At 42.7% G+C, this 21289-nt stretch overlaps 1 protein-coding gene across 7 annotated transcripts in view; it reads left to right on the top strand.

Moving 5' to 3' along the window:
• The window catches only part of Ralgapa2 (Ral GTPase activating protein catalytic subunit alpha 2), a 282313-nt gene that overhangs the window by 17612 nt on the left and 243412 nt on the right, over positions 1-21289 (top strand). For all 7 annotated transcript variants that reach the window (NM_001421313.1, XM_087651017.1, XM_087651019.1 and 4 more), the window contains 1 exon segment: positions 18603-18713. In NM_001421313.1, the coding sequence (NP_001408242.1) occupies positions 18603-18713 (111 nt within the window).

Below are 21289 nucleotides of genomic sequence, written 5' to 3'. Positions count from 1 at the left end.
TTCTGCAGTCATCTGAACAAAACTGTAGAGACATCCAGCACACTCCATTAAAAAAAAAAAAGTAAAAAAACAAAACCCGAGAAAACAGCACAGTTCTGTTACTCTTGTGGTACCTGGCACCATTTTTTTTTTAAAATTAGCTTCTCAATCATCATCTGGAAAGAAAACATTCTGAGCAACATCATTAAAAACAGCTCTGATAAACACGGTCACTACTACGTATCATAAAGCAGGTACAAGCTATTTTACATCCACAGAGGTATGATACAGTACTGTCCTACATCTATAATACTAGAGGATACAATTTAAAAGGCATTATTTGAGACTTGATTCTACTTTTCCAGCAGAGGGTCCAAAGGATGGTGTGACACAGCTTTGTAAAGAAACATACTCTAGACAGGATTTCCTTTCACTAGTGGCACAGTTCTAAAGATTCATTCTCTCCATGAATGTCAGCTAAAACCGTTATTAAAAAAATGAAATATCCCTAGAACAAAACCGTATAACCACCGGATTCACATGAAGATGACCTAGTGGAGACAAGCTGGACCTCACCTTACCAACAAGCTATCAAATCTGTTATGTTTAAACAGTGAGACCTCCAAGGAAGGAGATGCCAAGTAGTGCTTCAAAGCTTCGGACCACAATCAAACACAGCATCCTTTTCAACAGAAGCAGAAGCTCATCTGAATATGCTCATGGATGCTGACATCAACATTTAATCATCTCCTCACTCATCCAGGAAGAGGGGGAGATCAGTTGCTACCGTACTTTATTGTGTTCAACCAAATCACCATGTTACAAAAATAGCAAGCTGCCATAATAAAAAATAAGGCTCCTCTATCCAGCACCAGATAGCATCATTTTACTTTCAAGCCTAGAAATTGCACACTTGTATATAAACCAATCGAAGATGAGGATTGAGAGTTCATTTTGGTGGATTTTTCCTTTGATGAATATGAAGTGTCCTTCCTTATCTTTTTTGATGACTTTTAATTGAAAATTGATTTTATTTGATATTAGAATGGCTACTCCAGCTTGCTTCTTCTGACCCTTTGCTTGGAAAGTTGTTTTCCAGCCTTTCACTCTGAGGTAGTGTCTGTCTTTGTCTCTGAGGTGTGTTTCCTGTAGGCAGCAGAATGCAGGGTCCTCATTGCGTATCCAGTTTGTTAATCTATGTCTTTTTATTGGGGAGTTGAGGCCATTGATGTTGAGAGATATTAAGGAATAGTGATTATTGCTTCCTGTTATATTCATATTTGGATGTGAGGTTATGTTTGTGTGCTTTCATTCTCTTTGTTTTGTTGCCAAGACGATTAGTTTCTTGCTTCTTCTAGGGTATAGCTTGCCTCCTTATGTTGGGCTTTACCCTTTATTATCCTTTGTAGTGCTGGATTTGTAGAAAGATATTGTGTAAATTTGGTTTTCTCATGGAATATCTTGGTTTCTCCATCTGTGTTAATTGAGAGTTTTGCAGGATACAGTAACCTGGGCTGGCATTTGTGTTCTCTTAGGGTCTGTATGACATCTGTCCAGGATCTTCTGGCCTTCATAGTTTCTGGCGAAAAGTCTGGTGTGATTCTGATAGGTCTGCCTTTATATGTTACTTGACCTTTTTCCCTTACTGCTTTTAATATTCTTTCTTTATTTTGTGCGTTTGGTGTTTTGACAATTATGTGACGGGAGGTGTTTCTTTTCTGGTCCAATCTATTTGGAGTTCTGTAGGCTTCTTGTATGCCTATGGGTATCTCTTTTTTTAGGTTAGGGAAGTTTTCTTCTATGATTTTGTTGAAGATATTTACTGGTCCTTTGAGCTGGGAGTCTTCACTCTCTTCTATACCTATTATCCTTAGGTTTGATCTTCTCATTGAGTCCTGGATTTCCTGTATGTTTTGGACCAGTAGCTTTTTCTGCTTTACATTATCTTTGACAGTTGAGTCAATGATTTCTATGGAATCTTCTGCTCCCGAGATTCTCTCTTCCATCTCTTGTATTCTGTTGGTGAAGCTTGTATCTACAGCTCCTTGTCTTTTCTTTTGATTTTCTATGTCCAGGGTTGTTTCCATGTGTTCTTTCTTGATTGCTTCTATTTCCATTTTTAATTCCTTCAACTGTTTGATTGTGTTTTCCTGGAATTCTTTCAGGGATTTTTGCGATTCCTCTCTGTAGGCTTCTACTTGTTCTCTAAGGGAGTTCTTTATGTCTTTCTTGAAGTCCTCCAGCATCATGATCAAATATGATTTTGAAACTAGATCTTGCTTTTCTGGTGTGTTTGGATATTCCGTGTTTGCTTTGGTGGGAGAATTGGGCTCCGATGATGCCATGTAGTATTGGTTTCTGTTGCTTGGGTTCCTGCGCTTGCCTCTCGCCATCAGATTATCTCTAGTGTTACTTTGTTCTGCTATTTCTGACCGTGGCTAGACTGTCCTATAAGCCTGTGTGTCAGGAGTGCTGTAGACCTGTTTTCCTGTTTTCTTTCAGCCAGTTATGGGGACAGAGTGTTCTGCTTTCGGGCGTGTAGTTTTTCCTCTCTACAGGTCTTCAGCTGTTCCTGTGGGCCTGTGTCTTGAGTTCACCAGGCAGGTTTCTTGCAGGGGAAAAGTTGGTCCTACCTGTGGTTCCAAGGCTCAAGTTTGCTCGTGGGGTACTGCCTAAGTCCTCTCCGAGGCGTCAGCAACCGGGAAGATCTGCGCCGCTCTTTCCAGGAGCCTCCGTGCACCAGGGTTCCAGATGGCGTTTGGTGTTTTCCTCTGGCGTCTGGATGTGCACAGAGTGCAGTCTCTTCTGGTTTCCCAGGCGTGTCTGCCTCTCTGAAGGTTTAGCTCTCCCTCCCACGGGATTTGGGTGCAGAGAACTGTTTATCCGGTCTGTTTCCTTCAGGTTCCGGCGGTGTCTCAGGCGCAGGGATCCTGCCGCTCCTGGGCCCTCCCCTACGGGAACCCAGAGGCCTTATACAGTTGCCTCTTGGGCCAGGGATGTGGGCAGGGGTGGGCAGTGTTGGTGGTCTCCTCCGCTCTGCAGCCTCAGGAGTGCCCACCTGATCAGGCGGTGAGGTCTCTCTCCCACGGGGTTTTCCCAAACCTTAAAATCAAAGGATCTAGATGAGTGTATGAAGCACAGAAGGGAAGAGCAGAGGACGGGAGGCAAGGCCTCCATGGAGGTGGCATCTAGGCTCTGCCCTGGAGGGAGCCTCTGCAGAGAGGAATCTTAACATCAGCTTCCATATTCTCTCCACTGCTTCCCCCTCCTCTCCCGTTCCAGTCTCCTCCTCTTCCCTCAAACTTTTCTCCCGTCCATCCTTCCTTCTTATCCAATGATAGGCCTTGTTCTATCTTGTACCTGCCTTCACCTGTATGACATCATCCTACATTTCACCCTTTTTGTCTAATTAAAATTTTTTTCTCTCAAATATAAGCTGAGCACAACTATTATCATTTTGTAATCAAAGGCATAAAATATTCCTAACACCCAGTCCAACATTTTATCAGTTAAACAGAAGAACATTTAGTTATCCATTCCAGCTTAAGAAAGGCTTAAAATCTGTTATATCCTGGTTAGCTTGTATACTATGTGATAACTATCTAATAAAATATGTATTTTCAAAGTTAAACAGCCTGATAGACTATGAGTCTATAATCATTCTTCAATTCTCTCAGAAATCTGAGAATGACCAAATATCTATAAATATAGGAAGCCTAACATGGCTTCCAGAACTGAGAGGTTATAGAGACAAATCTCCATAGCATAGTCCCCTGTTAGCAACATGTGAGTGCAAGTCTTCAGTTTTCTGGCCCAAAATCAACTGACAGACTCTTGAAATGCAGAAACCTTGAAGGGCTGATAATTCTGGCTCAGTAGAGATTATCAGTTTACAGCTATTCTGCAAAAGAGTCCCTTTTTGGATAGTATTATTCTGTAGATGAAATAGGCAGTTTCTGCCCAGTGGCTGCCTAGCCACAAAGTCTTACCTCAGCTGGAGGTAAAGATGCTCAGTTTCTTTGTTAAATCCACCAAAGGGGAACTGTTAGGAGCAGATATGCTCAACAAAAGATAAATAACTTTACATCTCATATTTTGTGGATTTCTGACATTTTTCAAAACCATCTATCTATATAAGGTAATCTGGACTGTTGTCTGTTAACTTATCTTATTATATTATCTTGAAAGCACTCTAACAAACTCAGAGCCATGAATTTGCTATTTGGCCCTTAACTCACATGTGTAATCAACTCAGAAGTTTGTAATGGCATCAATAGAAGGACTGGCTCTCAACCTTGTACTTTAATACTTTTTTTTTTTAACAAATAAATTCTATACCAAAGCAAAGATAAGATTTTAGCTTAGTTACCAAATGAGATTATGGCTGTACAACTCAATCTAGCTAATTCCTCCCTGTTAAATTATGACCAATTGTAAATTCCTCATAAAACCAACCTTAGAATAACTGCTTTCAGCCCCTCAAAAGTCCAGGGAATCAGGGCGATGACTCTTCAATAACTTCTTCAAGCTGTATGTGGGCATTGAGATATCTTTGGGAGGTTTAGGGGGTAGATAAAATGGAGCAATGTTGTAGCCTAATGTGCCTCTCTTGAGTGGACCCAGCTGAAAGTCCTTGAGATCAGGAATCCAAAGTAGGTACATTCTGCAAAATATAGTTTTCAAGACAAAAGTTTAGAATTGAGATATCTTTTTGTTTGATTCTCTTGAATCTAGTTTTTCAGGTGGTCTCCCTCTATCAAATCTGATCAATATGACTCTGGAAAGTGTCCTGAGCCTAATCACTCTTTTTAAAAATACAAAGACAAAACCTTTCTCACAAAATACTGTGTTCCTTAGTCTGTAACCAGAAAAGCTTGTATCTTGCACTCTCTCCCAGAGGAATAATATAACCATTAAACTCAAAGTCACACCCATTATGAAGATTAGACAATTTTAAAAAAGGAAGTAAGCTAAACAATAGTGTTAAACAATGAGCCTGTTAGGCTTTTCTAATCTGTCATATCAGGAAATTAACCCAACATTCCCATGGAGCCCATGTTAAGAGAATCTGAGATTCCTGTTGTAAATATCAAAAATAACCACAAACCCTCACTAGCCAGCATCAACGAGTCATATGGCCTTTGGTGGGGTAATTCATAAAACAAATTAAACGCCTTCTATCAATTCTAATATCAATAAGCAACTTATCAAACCAGGACTGTAGCCCAAAATATATCCATCTGTCAAGCTCTCTACCCGGAGCCTCAGATTTTTATTTAACCTAGTAACTTGTAAATATCACAATATTCTACTTGTAGTCAGTGACTAATTTTTCTCTATCTAAGTGCCGAACCGTGGATGAAAGTCCCCACATGATTCGGGCAATCTCTGTACACTCCTCTCCTTAAAAATAAACTTAATCACCTTCTAATAATACCTTCCACCAAGAAGTAGCTTGTCTAACTAGGATTTTAACCCAAAATTCCTGTGGAGCCCATATTAGAAGGAATATGAGTATCCTGAAAGACTTTCTTTTCTTTTTTTTTTTTTTTTTTTCTTTTTTTCGGAGCTGGGGACCGAACCCAGGGCCTTGCACTTGCTAGGCAAGCGCTCTACCACTGAGCTAAATCCCCAACCCCCTGAAAGACTTTCTAAACAACTTTATAAAAAAGCAGCTTTTAATCTCTAACTGAGCTGACACTACTTGTCACACATAGCAGGGGACCTACAAGGCTTTTTTTTTTGTTTAAAATCCCCACCCCCAACAAACTTGAGACATCATGAGACTCAACATGGTGCTGACCTCCTATTACTTAGGAAAAAAAAAACTTTCTCTCAACTCTTAGGATTACTAGTGGATTCTTGACCACTCTGTTGGTTTGCCACCTGTTACTGTTTAGAAATGATAAAGCCACTATTTTATGTATCATTTGTGTTAACTTCTCTTCAGAGTTGAAAAGTTGTGTTTTCAAGTTTAAAGAATAGTGTATCCAATGTGTAGACTGTATAGTTGCTAATTTCTTGTATAGTAGTCCAGCTTTGAAACAGTTTTGTTTCTTTACAAAACAGTGGGAAGCATGTTTTCTTCTTTTAGCCTTTTTTTTTGGGGATTACATATTTAATAAACCTATTATGAAAATTTGAATAATATGAGTGAGCTTGAGTAGTGTAAAATCCCTTTTAAAATTCTGCAGTCCTTTGTCCATGGCTGGTATTTGGGCAAGCTTGCTCTCTTGCTTGTGCATGTTCTCCTCTATCTCTTGCTTTCAGTTGTGAGCGCCCATACACATACGTATGAACACATGCACACAGTTTTACATGAGTTATCATATGTGGTCTAATGCTGTGTTTTCATGAAGACACTGTAAACATTCGTACATACCAGGATGGGAAGACTTACATTGTCCTTACGTTGCTGTATTGTGTTTTACTGGGCTCCTATAACAAACTGTTCACTACTACTGTAAGCAATTAATGCTGCTCAAATTGCCCCGCCAGCACTGCTGTGAGTTCCCTGCTACACGCCCCAATGTTCTGAATTCCCGAAAGTCAGTGCCCCCCCCCCCTTATAGTTAAATATGCCTTAAACAGCTCAATGGCTGGGCCACTCCCAAGCCTCCATGTTGCTAATGCCTCCCCTCCAATACTCCTTAGTTACTACTTACTAAAACCTATATTCCATCTTTGCTACCCTAGACCCAGTGACCCAGTGGGGCTGCTCTTCCTTGGCTCTTATATGATTTGGCTTGCTCTCCTGCAGCTCTCAAGTGTGGATCTTATTCCTTTCCCAGCATGATGATTCTCTTCCTTTTCTTGGTCCCCTTGCCTGTGAATTCTAAATTCCCTCCTTTGTCTTCCTGCCCAGCTATTGGCAACTTTATTTACCATCAGAACCAACTGGGGACAGGGATCCTTAGAGTCTTACATGCGGGATTCTCGTACAATTTTGGGAATCCAGTTAACATAATACAAATGTTAAGCCAAATCCACAACACTGTAGGATGTGATTTTTATACTCCTACACAGTCAGCAGATTGTATGCCTAGGAGTGGCTCCCAGTGAACAGACAAGGGTTTTTGTTTACTTTTGTAAGGGGTACAACAGAGGTCACTAATTTAGGCTGATAATAAAGCAAGAACATCATTATAATTTTCTAGAGGTAAAGACAGTCCTTTGGGGGAAGGACTGTTAATTGAATTTTACAGAAAAGCCACCCTTTTAACCTGTTCAGAAAGAAGGTCATTTCAATTGCACACTGTCTCTGATACCCTTTTAGAATATGGAGTCTGGGAGATGATTCAGTGGATAAAGCACCTTCTCCACAAATTCAAGGACTGGAGTGCAGATCCCTAGAACCTATGTAAAAGCCGTGTAGTCTTGGGGCCTTGTGGATTCCCAGAGCAAGCTTGCTTGCTACACTAGGCAGCATCAGGGAAGGGATCAGCAGGCCTGGTCCAGTGAGAGGCTCTGCCTTAATAACTATGTGGGGAATAACTTCAGGTGTCCACAAATGTGGACTAATGTGCATGTGCAGCTGCAAATATGGGAACACTCGTACATACATATCTATACATTACACTTGTAAACATGAAAAAATGTAAAATAAAATAGCTACTTTCTAGGCTTTTCTCCCCTTCTGGATTTAAAATGAATCTATAGCTTGTGCCATATAAACTAGAGCGGTGATGCTTGCATGCGCTCTCTCTCTGTCTCTCTCTTTCTCTCTCTCTCAGCAAAATGAAACAGAGTACATTTTTAGGTGTGCTTCCTTGCATCCTTTCATGGCTTATTGCAAGTGTGGACCCAATGAACTGAGCAGTAGGGAGCCCAGCCATGTGGGGTCCAAGCTGAAATGAACTGCCCTCTCTAACCCTCCTTTCTACAGGCAGTGACAATGTACCTGCCTCCTGTTGTTGCTGGAGGGTTAATTGAGTCATGCTATGCAGAGCTGTTTTGCAGGCTATTATTATGTGATTAATAATAGTTATTTGACACAGACATTATTTGGCCTTTCCCACCTTCTTCACCACTTTTCTATCTCCTTAGCTGTTGAGAGTGATGGGTAAGAAGTGACCTTTTAGGTCTTGCTTTACCTATTCTATTTCTGTCTCCAACTTCCCATTATGTGTAAACTGGTCCCAGTTCAGTTTAAAGCAATATACAAGAATGATTGGCTTAGAATGTTTAATGAGATCTCTGTGAGCTTTTCTTCCCTCTTTCCTCCTCTTCCTCCTCCTCCTCCTCCTCCTCCTCTTCCTCCTCCTCCTCCTCTTCCTCCTCTTCTTCCTCCTCTTCTTCTTCTGATGGGGATGGGTTTGAGACAGGGTTTCTCTATGTAGCCCTGGCTCTCCTAGAACTCACTCTGTAGACCAGGCTGACCTTGAGCTCAAGAGTTGCTCTGCTCTGCCTCCTGCATGCTGGGATTGAAGGCATGAACCATCACTGCCTGGCTTCCGTGAGCTTTTCAGTGGGTACTAGTGTTTATTTCATATTTCATTCAGCTGCCTGTGTACAAAGGTGTTTTTGTCGATAATAAGAGAAAACTAGATATAAGTGGATAAAAGGAATTTCCATTTTCTGTATAAAGAGGTCCTGCCTGTCCGGAGTGTGATAATCTGTTCTGTAATGTTGGCTGTCCAGGCTTCCTGCCTCTCTGCTGTGTCATCCTCACTGAGGCAGATTTGTGCTCAGAGTGTCAGAATACCCACAGCCACTCAGATGGAGTGATGCCCATGTATCCAGAGGCATCAAAAAGCTGCTTCTTCTTCTGTCTATTCAAGAACTACTAGTGTTTCCCTAGTACTTCTGTCAGGCTTCACCTGTGTAGATAGTCAGCACTGTCACAGGCTTTGGCCTTGGCTTTCACCAGCAAAGGTTATGTTGCCATCATAATGGTTCAGTTACATCAGGCTCACTCCTCATGGGTGGGGTATATGTCAGCCTTTCCAGTGGCTACAGCTCTGTGAAGGAGTAAAGCAATTCTCTGTTAGGAAGAGTGAGGGGCCAATTGAGGGGCGGGCAGGTGGGTGAAGGAACTGGGGAGAACCAGTAGTGTCAGCTCCAGGCAGCTCTAATGTTTTTGTCTGAAGTGCTGGGGAGAACCCTTATGGAAATGAATTGCCAATTATGACAAGTGTACATACGTACATACATATGGGAGCATTTTAAAAAATTTAGTGTAATTAGTATGTAACTAAGGAAATAGTAAAATATGACTGTAATGTATGGAAGAAACAGAACTCTCAAAGAAGCCAAAAGATGTTTATTTCCTGAAAATAAGACTGTGTTGTAGCCTGGTGTGGTGGTATATGCTTTAATCTTAGCACTCAGGAGGCAGAGGAAGGTGGATCTCTGTGAGTTCGAGGCCAACCTGGTCTAAATCCTGGACAGCTAGGGCTACAGAGAGAAACCCCGTCTCAGGGAACAAAAAGATTATGTATTGTGTAATTTTGGTCCCAACATGTCTTCATTCCTAATGGCCCAGTAGAAGAACTAGGGCCTGAGGTACATGTCTATTTTCTCTTGGCCTTGGATGCACTTAACCTTGCCCTTTGTATAGCAGTGCAAGCTCCTTAGAGCATGGCACCAAAAGCCTGCTTTGACTAGGTGTCTTCAAACAGTGCGTGGTCTACAGGGCTTGTTTTGTTACCATGCATTATAAATCACATATATGCAGGGCTTATTCTTTTATATGCATTAATATTTTATTTTGTTATTACTTCTCGTGTGTGTGTGTGTGTGTGTGTGTGTGTGTGTGTGTGCAGGTGCCTACAGAGGGGAGTCATATCTCACAGAGCTAGAGCTATAGGAGGTTGTAAGTCACCCAGTGTGAGTGTTAGGAACCAAACTCGAGTTCTTTGCAAGAACAGCAAGTACTTTTAACCTCTGAGCCATTTCTCTATCCCCTAGTAAAACCTATTTTAAAAAGCTCGTGTGCCTAGCATCTGACTTGGCTTCACATAAATGCTATTGATGAAATAGATTACGATTTTATGGGGTGACTGTGAAGGAAGAACAAAAGGATGGAAGGACTGAGGGATGATGGAGGAGTGAGGCTTGCTCGAGGCCTAGTGGGTAAAGGCACCTGCTGCCAAGCTTGGTAACTAGGTGTGTGCTTGGGGCCTGTAGGATGGAGGCAGAGAACCAACTCCAGCACGTTGTCCTCCGACCTTCATTTTGTATTCTAACATGTAAGTGCTCCCCTTCCCCGAGTAAGTGGAAGTGTGATTTAAAAAAGGAGACATGGCAACTAAATTGGCAGCAAAAGGAAAGGAGGACTTGGGACAGGATGGACAGTGACACGATGGTAGCTTTGAGACTTGATCCATGGGCCAGTAGGGTTGAAGAGTTGTTGGGGTTAGCGTTGAAGAGTGGGCAGGAAAGATAAGAAATGGCAGGGAGTAGGAGAAGGAATCACTTGAAACCGAGGCTTAGGAGGTGGGTAGTAATCACCTGGTCCAGGCTCTGGCTGTGGGTGTGGGTGGTAGGAGTGGAGTGTCTGACAGCTTCATTAGGACTGAGGAAGCCAGGCATCATCAGTGTACATGTTGAAATCACCTGCAGTGAAACAGGGGTCCAGGCCCTACAGTCACTGGAGAGTGTACGGGAGTGTAAGACACAGAGTACCACTCCAGCTGGGGATGGGGTGGTCATTGTTCTGTGATGGATGGCGTGATGAACAGCAAAGGAACCTTTTGTAAATGTGAGAAGAGAAGGACCAGAATGGCCTAGAAATCGTTATGCATGTATGTGTGTGCACATGCACACATGCATGTGTATGAGAGTGTGTGTGTGTGTGTGTGTGTGTGTGTGTGTATGCATGCATGCACACACACGTGTGTGTGCTGGGATTTCAGGGGGTTGTGTTTGTAGTGCCACATGAGTGTAGGTGGAGGGTAAAGGCCTTGTCTGTGGCTGTAAGAGAAATGTCTGAAGGGATTGCCAGGCTTCAGGCAGAGCTGAAGGAAGAACACTGTTAAAAATATGGTGGAAGAGAGGAAAGGAGATTTGCTGAGTTTTACTGGATATTGTAGGTGGGCGGGCTGTGTTAGGGACCTGTAGTCTATGGTAGCCAAATGAGGGAGAGGGAATGGTGTTTCACAAAGAACTAGGAGGAAGTCCTATTCCATTGGGTGGAAGGGATTAAAAGGAACCAGAACTGTTCTGAGTACATTATTAGTTGATACTGAATGACTTAGGAAGTGATTGCATATCCAATATGTCTAGTGTCTACAAGTGGACAAGGTTGGAAGTATTTTACTATTGAGGATTTTGCTGAAATATGAAGTCTCATGTGTTACAAAGAATATGTGTGAAACAAACATTCGTCTTCTGGTTCTTAAAGCTTCATAGAAATTGCATAAGTGTCTGAGACTGAAAACGCTATGGGGGGAAAGAGATGAGAAGCAGCAGGGAGGACTGAGATGCATAGCAGAGTAACGTTGAGAGGTGGGGTTTGTTTTGGATCCGACTTTGACACCAGCAACTCAAGAACTTGCTGTTGGCATTTGAAACTGTGGGACAGAACCCAGACTAAGAGTAAGAGTTAGGGCCAGATTTGAGCTACTTTGTGTGCTGAGCTCAAGGCTGAATCTGTGGAAGGCACGGGCTCATTAAGAATGTTGTATGCTGGTTTTCTTTGTGAGATTCTTTGGAACTGTTGAGATCAGAACTTTGTGTTTTAGTTACTTTGAGAAATAAAGGGAACTGGTAGCTCAGAGGGGATATTTTGTTTTTGGAATAGGGTCTCACTATGCAGTCTTGGTTGGCCTGAACTTGCTGTATAGACCAGGCTGGGCTCAAACTGAGAAACATTAGTCTCTGCCTCCTTGGATCAAAGGCATGTGGAACCACCCCTGGTACATATTTTAATTTTTGAAATGTGAATTTTTGGTTGTATTAACTCATTTGTGCCAAAGTTGGGGTCATGGCTCCAGGGGTAAAGTGTTTGCTGCACAATTTTTGAGGGGTTCTCAGAACTCACATAAAGCTGAGAGATGAGAGGCAGAGAAGACAGTCTGTGTGGGCCAGCCATCCTGGGATAGCCATCAGTGACCAACCAAGAGACCCTGTCTCAAGGCAGAAGGCAAGGACTGACAGTTGTGGTTATCCTATGACCTCCACACGTAAGTGTTGGACATAGCAGTCATAGTATCTCTCTGTAAATAAGTGTGGCAGTAATTCATCATTCTCACTGTCAAGCAATTTACTTATTAAAAGTAAAAGAGAAATTGATATCAATTCATTTGAAAATAATATAGTAGGAAGCTTAGAAGCTTTGCTTTTTATTTTGAGGGGGGGTGGACCAGATTTCTTTCTTTCTAATATATTTCCTAAATAAACCTAGTGTATAAATATGAACTAATTTTATAAAATGAATATTCACAATAGTTTAAGGGGTGAACAAATGCTTATGTTGCTATTATTTTGAAAATAATTAGAATTTAATAGTTGTAGAGTAGGTCTTATTATTTATTCTGTATTTAGATGAGATTGAGTATGTTTGGGATGTTATGGCTGTGGACTTATTTTGTATTTACGGTAGAAGCCATCATCCTGTCTTCTTAGTTGGGAATAATTTTGACCACTATTGTAAAAAGTTTTGCTCTGATTTTACAAATGAGGCACTTTCTTGTTTGCTGTGATCTTCAGGAATGCTTTTGTTTACTCCTAGGAAGGGGTTTGGTTATCCCCCGCATGCCCGAGTTCTGCTGGTGTGCCAGCCGGATGCACACCTGACAGCAGCAGGGCGTAGCCAGGCTGCGGTCCCTTCCTGCTAGCTGACTTGGGGAGAAAAACAGGGCTTAGATAAAGGGCTGAGCCTCCTTCTCTTGCTCCTTCCGGTACCGGGTGATCCCATCTTGCCCACACCTGTTGTAGGCCTAGATCACTTTATGCTCCTAAATCTGAGTTTAAGGTTTGCTTTCCATTGCATAAATTTATATTTCTACTTACATAAGGATTTTGTGTTTGTATATAGGAAGTGCAGGAAACATAGTAGTCTTTAGTGTTACATTTTTGTTCTTTTGAGACAAAGTCTCAATTTGTATCCCAGACTGGCCTAGAATTCACTATGTACTTCAGACTGGCTTTGAACTTGTGGCGATCCTCTTGTCTCATGTTCCTAAACACTGGAGTTATATGCATCATCCTTCACACACAGCTAGTATAGGAAACATCTTAAGAGTCTTTATATAAAACTCATTTTTCAGGAATGGAGTTTTCTTATAATAATGATAGCTTAGATGTGTTTGTTGATTAACCATGGAAGTGCAGTCATTGCTCTGAGACCTCCTGTTCTGTGTCTGTGAGGCTGCTGAGTCTGGAGAGGCTTCCTGGGGCAGAGTTTGTTGTCTCTCCTGGATAAGCTCCTGATGTTTGCCCACGCTGACAGACACTTTACAGCACTTTATGGTGGGAGGAGGAACTCGGATGGAGCAGATGATGTCACGAGGAGTCCTTCCCACTCAGGCTAGGACAGTCACTGTTGACAGAAAGTTTGTATCAGGGTGCAGCTGTGCGTGGCATTTTTCTACCATGAAGAAAAGAGGGCACTAACCTAGGTAATTACTTAAATATGAAATCAGAATCATATCATCCTCTAAGGCTGATGTGATTGGTCAATAAAGCCAGTCATACGAGGCTTATCACCAGTGACACACATTTCTGACAAAAACTTCAACCTGTGTCTGCCTAGTTTATTGTTAATTATTTATTATTTTACTCACCCCCTCCCCCGTGTGTGCATATGGTGTATTTGTATATGATCCTGTGTGTGGATGTACCCTTCTGTCCATGCCCAGAGGCTGACATTTGGTGTTTTTTTCCCCATTGTTCTCCATTTTCTTAAGAGAGAGTCCCTCACTTAACTGGAGCTTGCTGATGCAGCTAGACTGGCCACAGGCCCCTAGATCTGACTGACTTACCCAAAAGGGCTAAGGTTACAGGTGTGTGCTTCATCCGGCTTTTCCATAGGTGCTGGGGATCTGAACTCAGCCCTTAGTATTGTGGGAAATCACTCACTGAGTTACCATCATGGCCTCCAGTTTTCTTCTTGCCAAGTGTTTCTAAATGGTTGTTTGGTTTAGTAAGTCACCTTGAATTCTTCACTTGTCTTTTTTCACAAGTCTCTGGTTTTGATCATCTGACTTTCAATAACATTATCCAGGAAATTGGATTGAAATAGAAAGTGTACCCAGATACTAAGTGGCTCTTAGCTCTGGGGTGTGGTTGAAGGAGGCTGAGTCCTGAGAGGGCTGAAGGCTTCCCTTCATTTGGTATTACAGCGATCTGCTGGAGCAAGTTCTCATGAAACTCTGGGATGACTGTTCTTACTGGGGAGTGATAGAATTGCCGTTGAGAAGGATTATGTGTAGAGAGATGGAAGGCAAATTGGCCCGGTTTCACGGTATGCGTGCTGGCAGGATTTACTGTTGAGTTGGTATTAAGTACTGTTTAGAATGGGATGGTCTCATTAAGTGTATGAATTTCTGAGTCATTGAATTTGATGGCTTCATACATAGGTGAGGTTGTGTTATTTCTTCCTGGTAAGAGAGCTTTGCCAGAAGCTAAGTAATTATAAAAAACAACTAACATTTATATGATGCCAACTGATATCTGCACATGCTTATTTTCTTGTCACCATTGCCCTGCAGTATAGGGACCATTGTTAGTTCTGGTCTTCACATGAAATTGAAGACAGTGTTTACTGCATTTGTCTCCTGCGCTTGAAGGCAGACAGTCCACTCCAAAGGTTTTGCCCTTTGCTTTTTCTGTTGACTTCCTAGGAGAAGTGGAGAAAGAGCCGTCATTATAAGGTTTAGTGAAGGAGTGCACTGAGGGATGATGGGAAAGTACTGCAGTGGCCTGGCTGCTGGTGTTGAAGTAGTGTGAGTAACAAAGGTGCTTCAGAAGCTTAGAAGTGACCTCAAGCTCTGCAGGGCTGCCTGGCGTTTGACTCCCTGTGGTTTTTCCGAAGTCCTCGGCTGAGGTGAATGGTGGTAATAAGATGGAAAGGAAGCTTCCTCGTCAGAGCTGGAGGGTCAGCATGGTCTCCACCTGACCCTGTCCTCTCTCTCCTCCCCCTCCCTTTTCCTCGGCGGACCCCGAGGCTCCTCTCCCCCCACTGTTGTTCACTCTGCTCTGCCTTCTTTGTGCACTTCCTGTTCTTTTTCTGCACATCCCCAGGGGGTCATTTATTTCTTCTAAATTCCTGATCCACCTTCTAGTTTTGCTTTGAAGTCAGAAGCTCAGGCATGAATTCTACCTACGTAGGCCCTGACTTCCTAACTTGTTAGTTTGGACAGTGAATGGGGAGATCTTCATTTAAGGGTGCTCCTCACCCCCCACACTGCTCCATCAACTTCACACGGTTGTAGGGAGAGTAGAATAGAATAACTCATGAAATATCTTGTAAAGCATAAAGTAGACCATAAATTTATGCATTATTGATATCCTAACCTGCCTGTACGGGGTTGTCTATTCCTTGTTTTGGTGCTCAGCGTGGTCTTCAGCCTTGGTACCCTGCTGTTGTTGGTCATGTTTACCTGTATATCTTGATGGCCTTGGCTCTTAATTTCTAAGCACTAGGAAAACAATCACTTGATCATTGATAGGGCACAATAAGTAAATGAATTAGCCAAAAAAGTCCATCTAAACAGAGTCTGCGGTTATAGTAGTCCCTCAGCCCTGAGCAAACCCTTCCTTTATATCTCTGTGCTTCTTACCATTAGCCTTGCTAAAAATACTTTTTTTTTTTCCCTTCAGGATGCTAAACTCCAGTCCCTCCTCTAACACCTATCTTTACTCTGTATTCTCTGGATCTTGGTCTAGATGTGTAAAACATTTGATGTTCAGACTTTGCTCATTCAGTTAACAAATGGGTACCCTATACCTAGGTTATTTCCTAGGATAGAAGGGGCAGCAGTCAACAGTGCAGGTGGAATTCCTACCCTCATGCCATTTCTGTTCTAGTGAGGGTCACAAAAGATACAGATGTAACTGAGTAAGTTGGTATTTTGGCCCATTTTAATGCTGTCTTTGATGAGGACTCCCAGGACAGTGAGGAGTCCTCGGTTGGTATAGATAAATGGATTGTGTTAACTAGTGCTCTGGTTTACTATGTGTTGGACGACCTTGAAGTTATATCTATTTGTCCTGCCACTGAGAACTTTAAGCTCTTATCAACAAGAAAGACTCTGATTGGTTGAGGGAGAAAGGTGGCTGCCTGCTATCTGGATTTTTGGCTTCAGGTAAGCATTGGGATTTATATGGAAGCCCCTCAAAGTTCTTGAGGCCTGTCTTTGTTCTGGTTGCTGGTATTTTGAATGTCTTGGAGGGAATAGGGATGAAGGGGTAAGGTGGTGGGAGAGTACTGATCATTTAGTAACTCTCTGGGTTGCACTGATGCCCAGCTAAGGAGCTATTTGTTCCTTATGGCTCCCTGAGTCTGAAGCCCTTTCACTCTGAGGAATAAGGCAGTAGATGGGATGAAAAGTACAGAGCGACTCTTGGGACATTTGTGGATTTGAGGTATTAGTGAGCAATCCCATTTCTGAAGGATGAGGCCAAACCAGCTATAGGATGATCTGGGCGTCGAGCCAGATGATAAGGGGGGCCCATACATATTTGGGGACTTTGAGGACTGGAAAGATGTCATGGTGGGTAGAGTATAGGGCCTGAGGGGACAATGGTGTGCCATGGAGGTGGTTATTAGGGATAATTGTTCAGCAGAGATGTAGACAGACTGGCAGTAGGGTGGCGTGTTTCAGTTGACAGTGAGAGGTGATTAGGCCACCCATGCTTAGTCCTCTACAGAAAGGGCATTTAAAGGACTTGCTACTGAATTTGAACTGTAGTTAAAACATGGACAGTCCTTCCTGCCAGTCTGTCTTTGCCTCCCCTGTGTGACTTCTACCTACTTTTCACCCTGTCCTGGGGCATGTCATACAGCTTCATTCCCCAGGGCTTGCTGGATTCTTGACTGAATCAGGTCTCTGTTAGATACAGTCCCTGATCTCACAGAACCTACAGTCCCATTCATACATCACTATATCTCTGATTCTAGAAGAAAATTTTACTGATATTTTCTTAAAACAATTGAATAAAAGAAACGCTGTACAAAATGATAATGATAAGATAATGACTACCACTTATATACCTACAAGCAGGAAATCCTGAGGCCATTAGAACATAAATGTCATGTTGCAACAGGCAGATTCTGAATAAAGCTGTCAAGGTTTCCTGGAAAGACTATGTTGCTCCTAAGAATGATAGTAGTTAGAGAGGAGGATGTAGTTCACTTTGTAGAGCTTGCTTAGAATGTGTGAGACAATCACACTTCCACTAGATAGTTCAGGTCAGCTTGGCTTATAGACCTTGTCTCTAAATAAATCAACAGGCAAGTAAGTAAGTCCATGGACAAACAAATGATAGTGTTCTTGGCGGTTGATGATATTAATTTCACTGTTGCCTGTACTCACCCAGGTAAAATCTAGGAATCTCTGTTTGGTGATGTTTTATTTGGGCTGTAAAAATAATATGAAATTGACAGATCATGTGAGTTTGATAAACATCTTATGTGCTAAAGAACATGTAATAATTCTTACACAAAGGGGCTTTATATGGTAACCAAAGGAAGTCAGTCTGTAAATCCATGCTGACTGTCACTGCTAGCTGTATGGACTTGAGCAGCATGCCTCATTGATTTACAGTATTAGTTAGGACTGCAAACACAGGCAACACTATTCTGCTACACATTGAATGGCAGCATTGGTTTCTTCTCTTGAGTAATATTTAGAATTTTGAGAATGTTTCTAATTTCCTGTAGATATATAATTCTAAAGCATTAATGCCAATGGCAGGACCTTGCAAAGGGCACAAGCAACATCATGAGCTTAGAGGAATGGACAAAGGCTTGTTGAAAGTGGACAGCCTCTCTCATGAGTGTTTTTGTTTTGTTTTGTTTTGTTTTGCTTTTTTGGCTTGGGCTGATCAGGTCCTTAGAAAGAAGGACCCCCAGTGGGAATGGTAAGGGTACCACCCCCTCTCTGGCATGTAGTCCCTGCTCATAGCAGAACTCTGTGTCATGACAGGAACACATGATCCACAGTATCGAGGCAGAGTGAGGGCCGGGCACCTAGGTGAGTAGGGGAAGGGTACACGTGGCTGCAGGGATGTGTTGGGAGTGCACACTAGGTCACTTGGCCTGCACTGTGGTAGTGGTGGGGAGGAGGGGCTGGTCTCTGTAAGACCTCCACAAGTTGCTTTTCACAAGTCCACTGAACGTCTCCTCTTTGAGACCCCTGTCAAAGCTGCTTCTTTGTCTCCATGTCTCCTTCTCCCCAAAGAAAACTCCCTAGACCCATCCACTTCCTCCAAGCTTTTAGCTGGTCTGTGAGGGCGGTTCCCTCATGAGGTCTGACCTTCTTGGGTGGGCCTTACAGTTTTCTGGACATCGTGTGTGAGTGCCCACAGTGCAGGTCAGAGCTCTCTTGGGTGAATAGCCAAAGGAGAACACTATTTCGTTTTGTCTCATGGGGGAGTAAGACTAGCTTTATTTTCTTTCACTTCTGAAAATGTTTGCGAATCCTAATAATGTCGCAAATGCAAACTTCTCTTTTCAGATAACGTGGATGCAAGCGATCTTAAGCAGTTTTTTGAGACCAACTATTCTCAGATATATTTCATCTTCTATGAAAATTTTATAACACTGGAAAATAGTTTGAAGTTAAAAGGTAAGCATTTCTACAGCTCTTTTTTGAGCACTCAGGAAATTTCGGAAGTTATGTTGTCATGAGCTACAAGTTCTGCATTTTTAAGTTTTCTTTCTTCCCAGGCTTTGAGCTATCATTCCAGTGGACTGGTTGGCATCTCTTTCCCTGAGTCTTCCCTCACACAGGTGTAAACTGAACAGCAGATGGCCGAAGGGAAAGTAGAAGGAACCATAGAAGGCATGGATTCCAAAGGGATAATTCATTTAATTATCAGGGAGCAGGGAGGAAAACAATACATGGACACTTAAAAAAAAAAATCCAGATTTAAGCAGTGCTTGGTGGCACAAGCTATAATCCCAGAACTCTGGAGGCAGAGGCAAAAAAAGCATGAAGTCAAGAGCAGCCTGGTCTACATAGTGAGACCATAGGACAAAAGCCCAACAAGACAAAACACAACGGCAAAATCAAATTCCATTGTAGGGGATATGAGATGAGATGAGAATCAAACGTCTCCTTTGTCCATACCTCCTGTCCTTTAGAGATTTTCTGTATTATCCGTGAGTTTCCTTTGTATGCTCACATACATACATGCTCACATGACATATGTGTGCATCTTATGCCCATATGTAAAATCATCTTTGGAAAACAAAGCAGCTAGGGGAATTTGGTGAGAGAATTGCGTAGCTTCAAAGCCAGGCGATCCTCACCCTTCCTGCTGTTTCTCCTTGAGCATTACTTGGCCTGTCTGTGTTGGTGTCCACCCTTCTCCCCCACCCCCTGTCAGCAAGATCCAGGTTAACAGATACACTAGGATTTCAGCACAGAGGTAGGTAGCACACAGAGCCTGGTCAGCAAGGGGAAGCTGCCATCACTATCTTTGCTTTTCCGTTTCATGTCATCTGTTTGGGGAATCCATTAGGAAAAACAAAGGAAAGTGTTGTCCCCAGTCTCTCACACCAACTCAGCACAGCACTGTGCTGCGAATATCTCAGCAAACATCTGTGGGTGCCCATTAACTCCATTCTGTCTTGCCAGGCTGCTGGGAGATAGGGCAGGTCCTGCCGGCTAAGGGCTGAGTGCTACAAGGCTACCCCCCTTTAAGGCCAGTTGCAGGTTCTGGGTTGCTGCCTGTGTGGTGACAGGCTGCCCATATTCAAGAATCCACTGCTCTCTTCTCAGGGTTGGTTAATTTGCTGGAGTTGCTGGCAGAATGTGGGGAGACAACCTTACTTATGTTTGTTAGAAAATTTTTGTTCATTTACTGCATTACTCGTGAATAATACAGATTTTAATGGGTGCCTATGAACAGACTGATAAAGAGCTGTGTGTGAGCTCTGAAAGCCCTGAACACAGGAACGTCCTTGCCATGGAGTTGGGGAACACCACTCCGCATATCCATGATACCTTCGTTTTCACAATCTGGGGTCTCCCTTAGCCAGATTCTTTTTTTTTTTTTTTTTTTAAGATTTATTTTATTTTATGTATATGAGTACACGGTAGTTATCTTCAGACACACCAGAAGAGGGCATCAGATCTCATTACAGATGGTTGTGAGCCACCATGTGGTTGCTGGGATTTGAACTCAGAACCTCTGGAAGAACAGTCAGTGCTCTTAACCTCTGAGCCATCTCTCCAGCCCAGCCAGATTCTTTTTAATGGATGCTTCATTACGTAGACGTGATTGATCAGGTTTAGTCACAGGTGGTGAACTCAGCCTGCAGGTTGTAGGCGGTGGACGGGGCTCACAGTGGATTTGAAGTGGAGAACAGCATTGCACAGGGAGGACAGAGCTTGAGCAAAGGCAGTAAAGTGTCCTTAGGGCATGTTTGGGTTGTGTGTATCTTTTTCTTGCGACATAAGGTATGTGAATGGGATGTGTAGGAAATCCAGTCATGCTTGCCAGGAGTCCTGACTTCCAGGCTAATGAGCCGGGATTTCATTTTTAGTTAGAGCCCTTAAAAACATTTGCCTCTGAGACAAGAGTCCTATTAAGTGGTGAGTGTATAGGTAGGTTGGGGGTGGGGCGCTGATGCTGTCACCCATGTGAGAGCTGCTACTCTACTTGAGAACTGGAGAGGACTGACAGAGCAAGGAGGTGGTTAAGGAACGAGAAGAGGTCCTGGGAGACTGAATACAAAAGAGAGAGAAAAGTCAAAGAACTGTAAAGGCTCCCAGTTTGACTTATGAGGTATCATTGTGGGTGCAGGAGCCTTTGAGGAGAAAGGTATTTTGGAGGTAAGAGGATGAAGGCAGCTCTGACCAGTCTGTATTTGAGGTACTCTGGGACACTCAGGAGTAAGTGTTGGCTGGGCAGTGGAAACAGTGAACTGTGTTTGGGAGAAGTGGGTAGAAGCTTGCTGTTGCCAAGGGCGAAAGTATATCAAGGAAAAGGGAGTCACTGAATAAAGGGGAGGAGATAGATATATTAGTGGAAAGGTGTTAGGAAATTATGTTGTCACAGAAGCCCAGGGGAAAGATTTCATTAAGGCATGTAAGATCAGAAAACCTGATGATGCAGAAAGATGAGATGCAGTGGGATTAGGAAATGAGACCTCACATCTGACCTGAGGACAGTTCTTGGTGAGGAACTGTCAGAA

The sequence above is a fragment of the Rattus norvegicus genome, chromosome 3, assembly GCF_021556685.1.
Source record: "Rattus norvegicus strain SHRSP/BbbUtx chromosome 3, alternate assembly SHRSP_T2T, whole genome shotgun sequence".
In the NCBI taxonomy this organism is placed as follows: Eukaryota; Metazoa; Chordata; class Mammalia; order Rodentia; family Muridae; genus Rattus; species Rattus norvegicus.
This window is presented reverse-complemented; position numbering and strand designations above follow the sequence as displayed.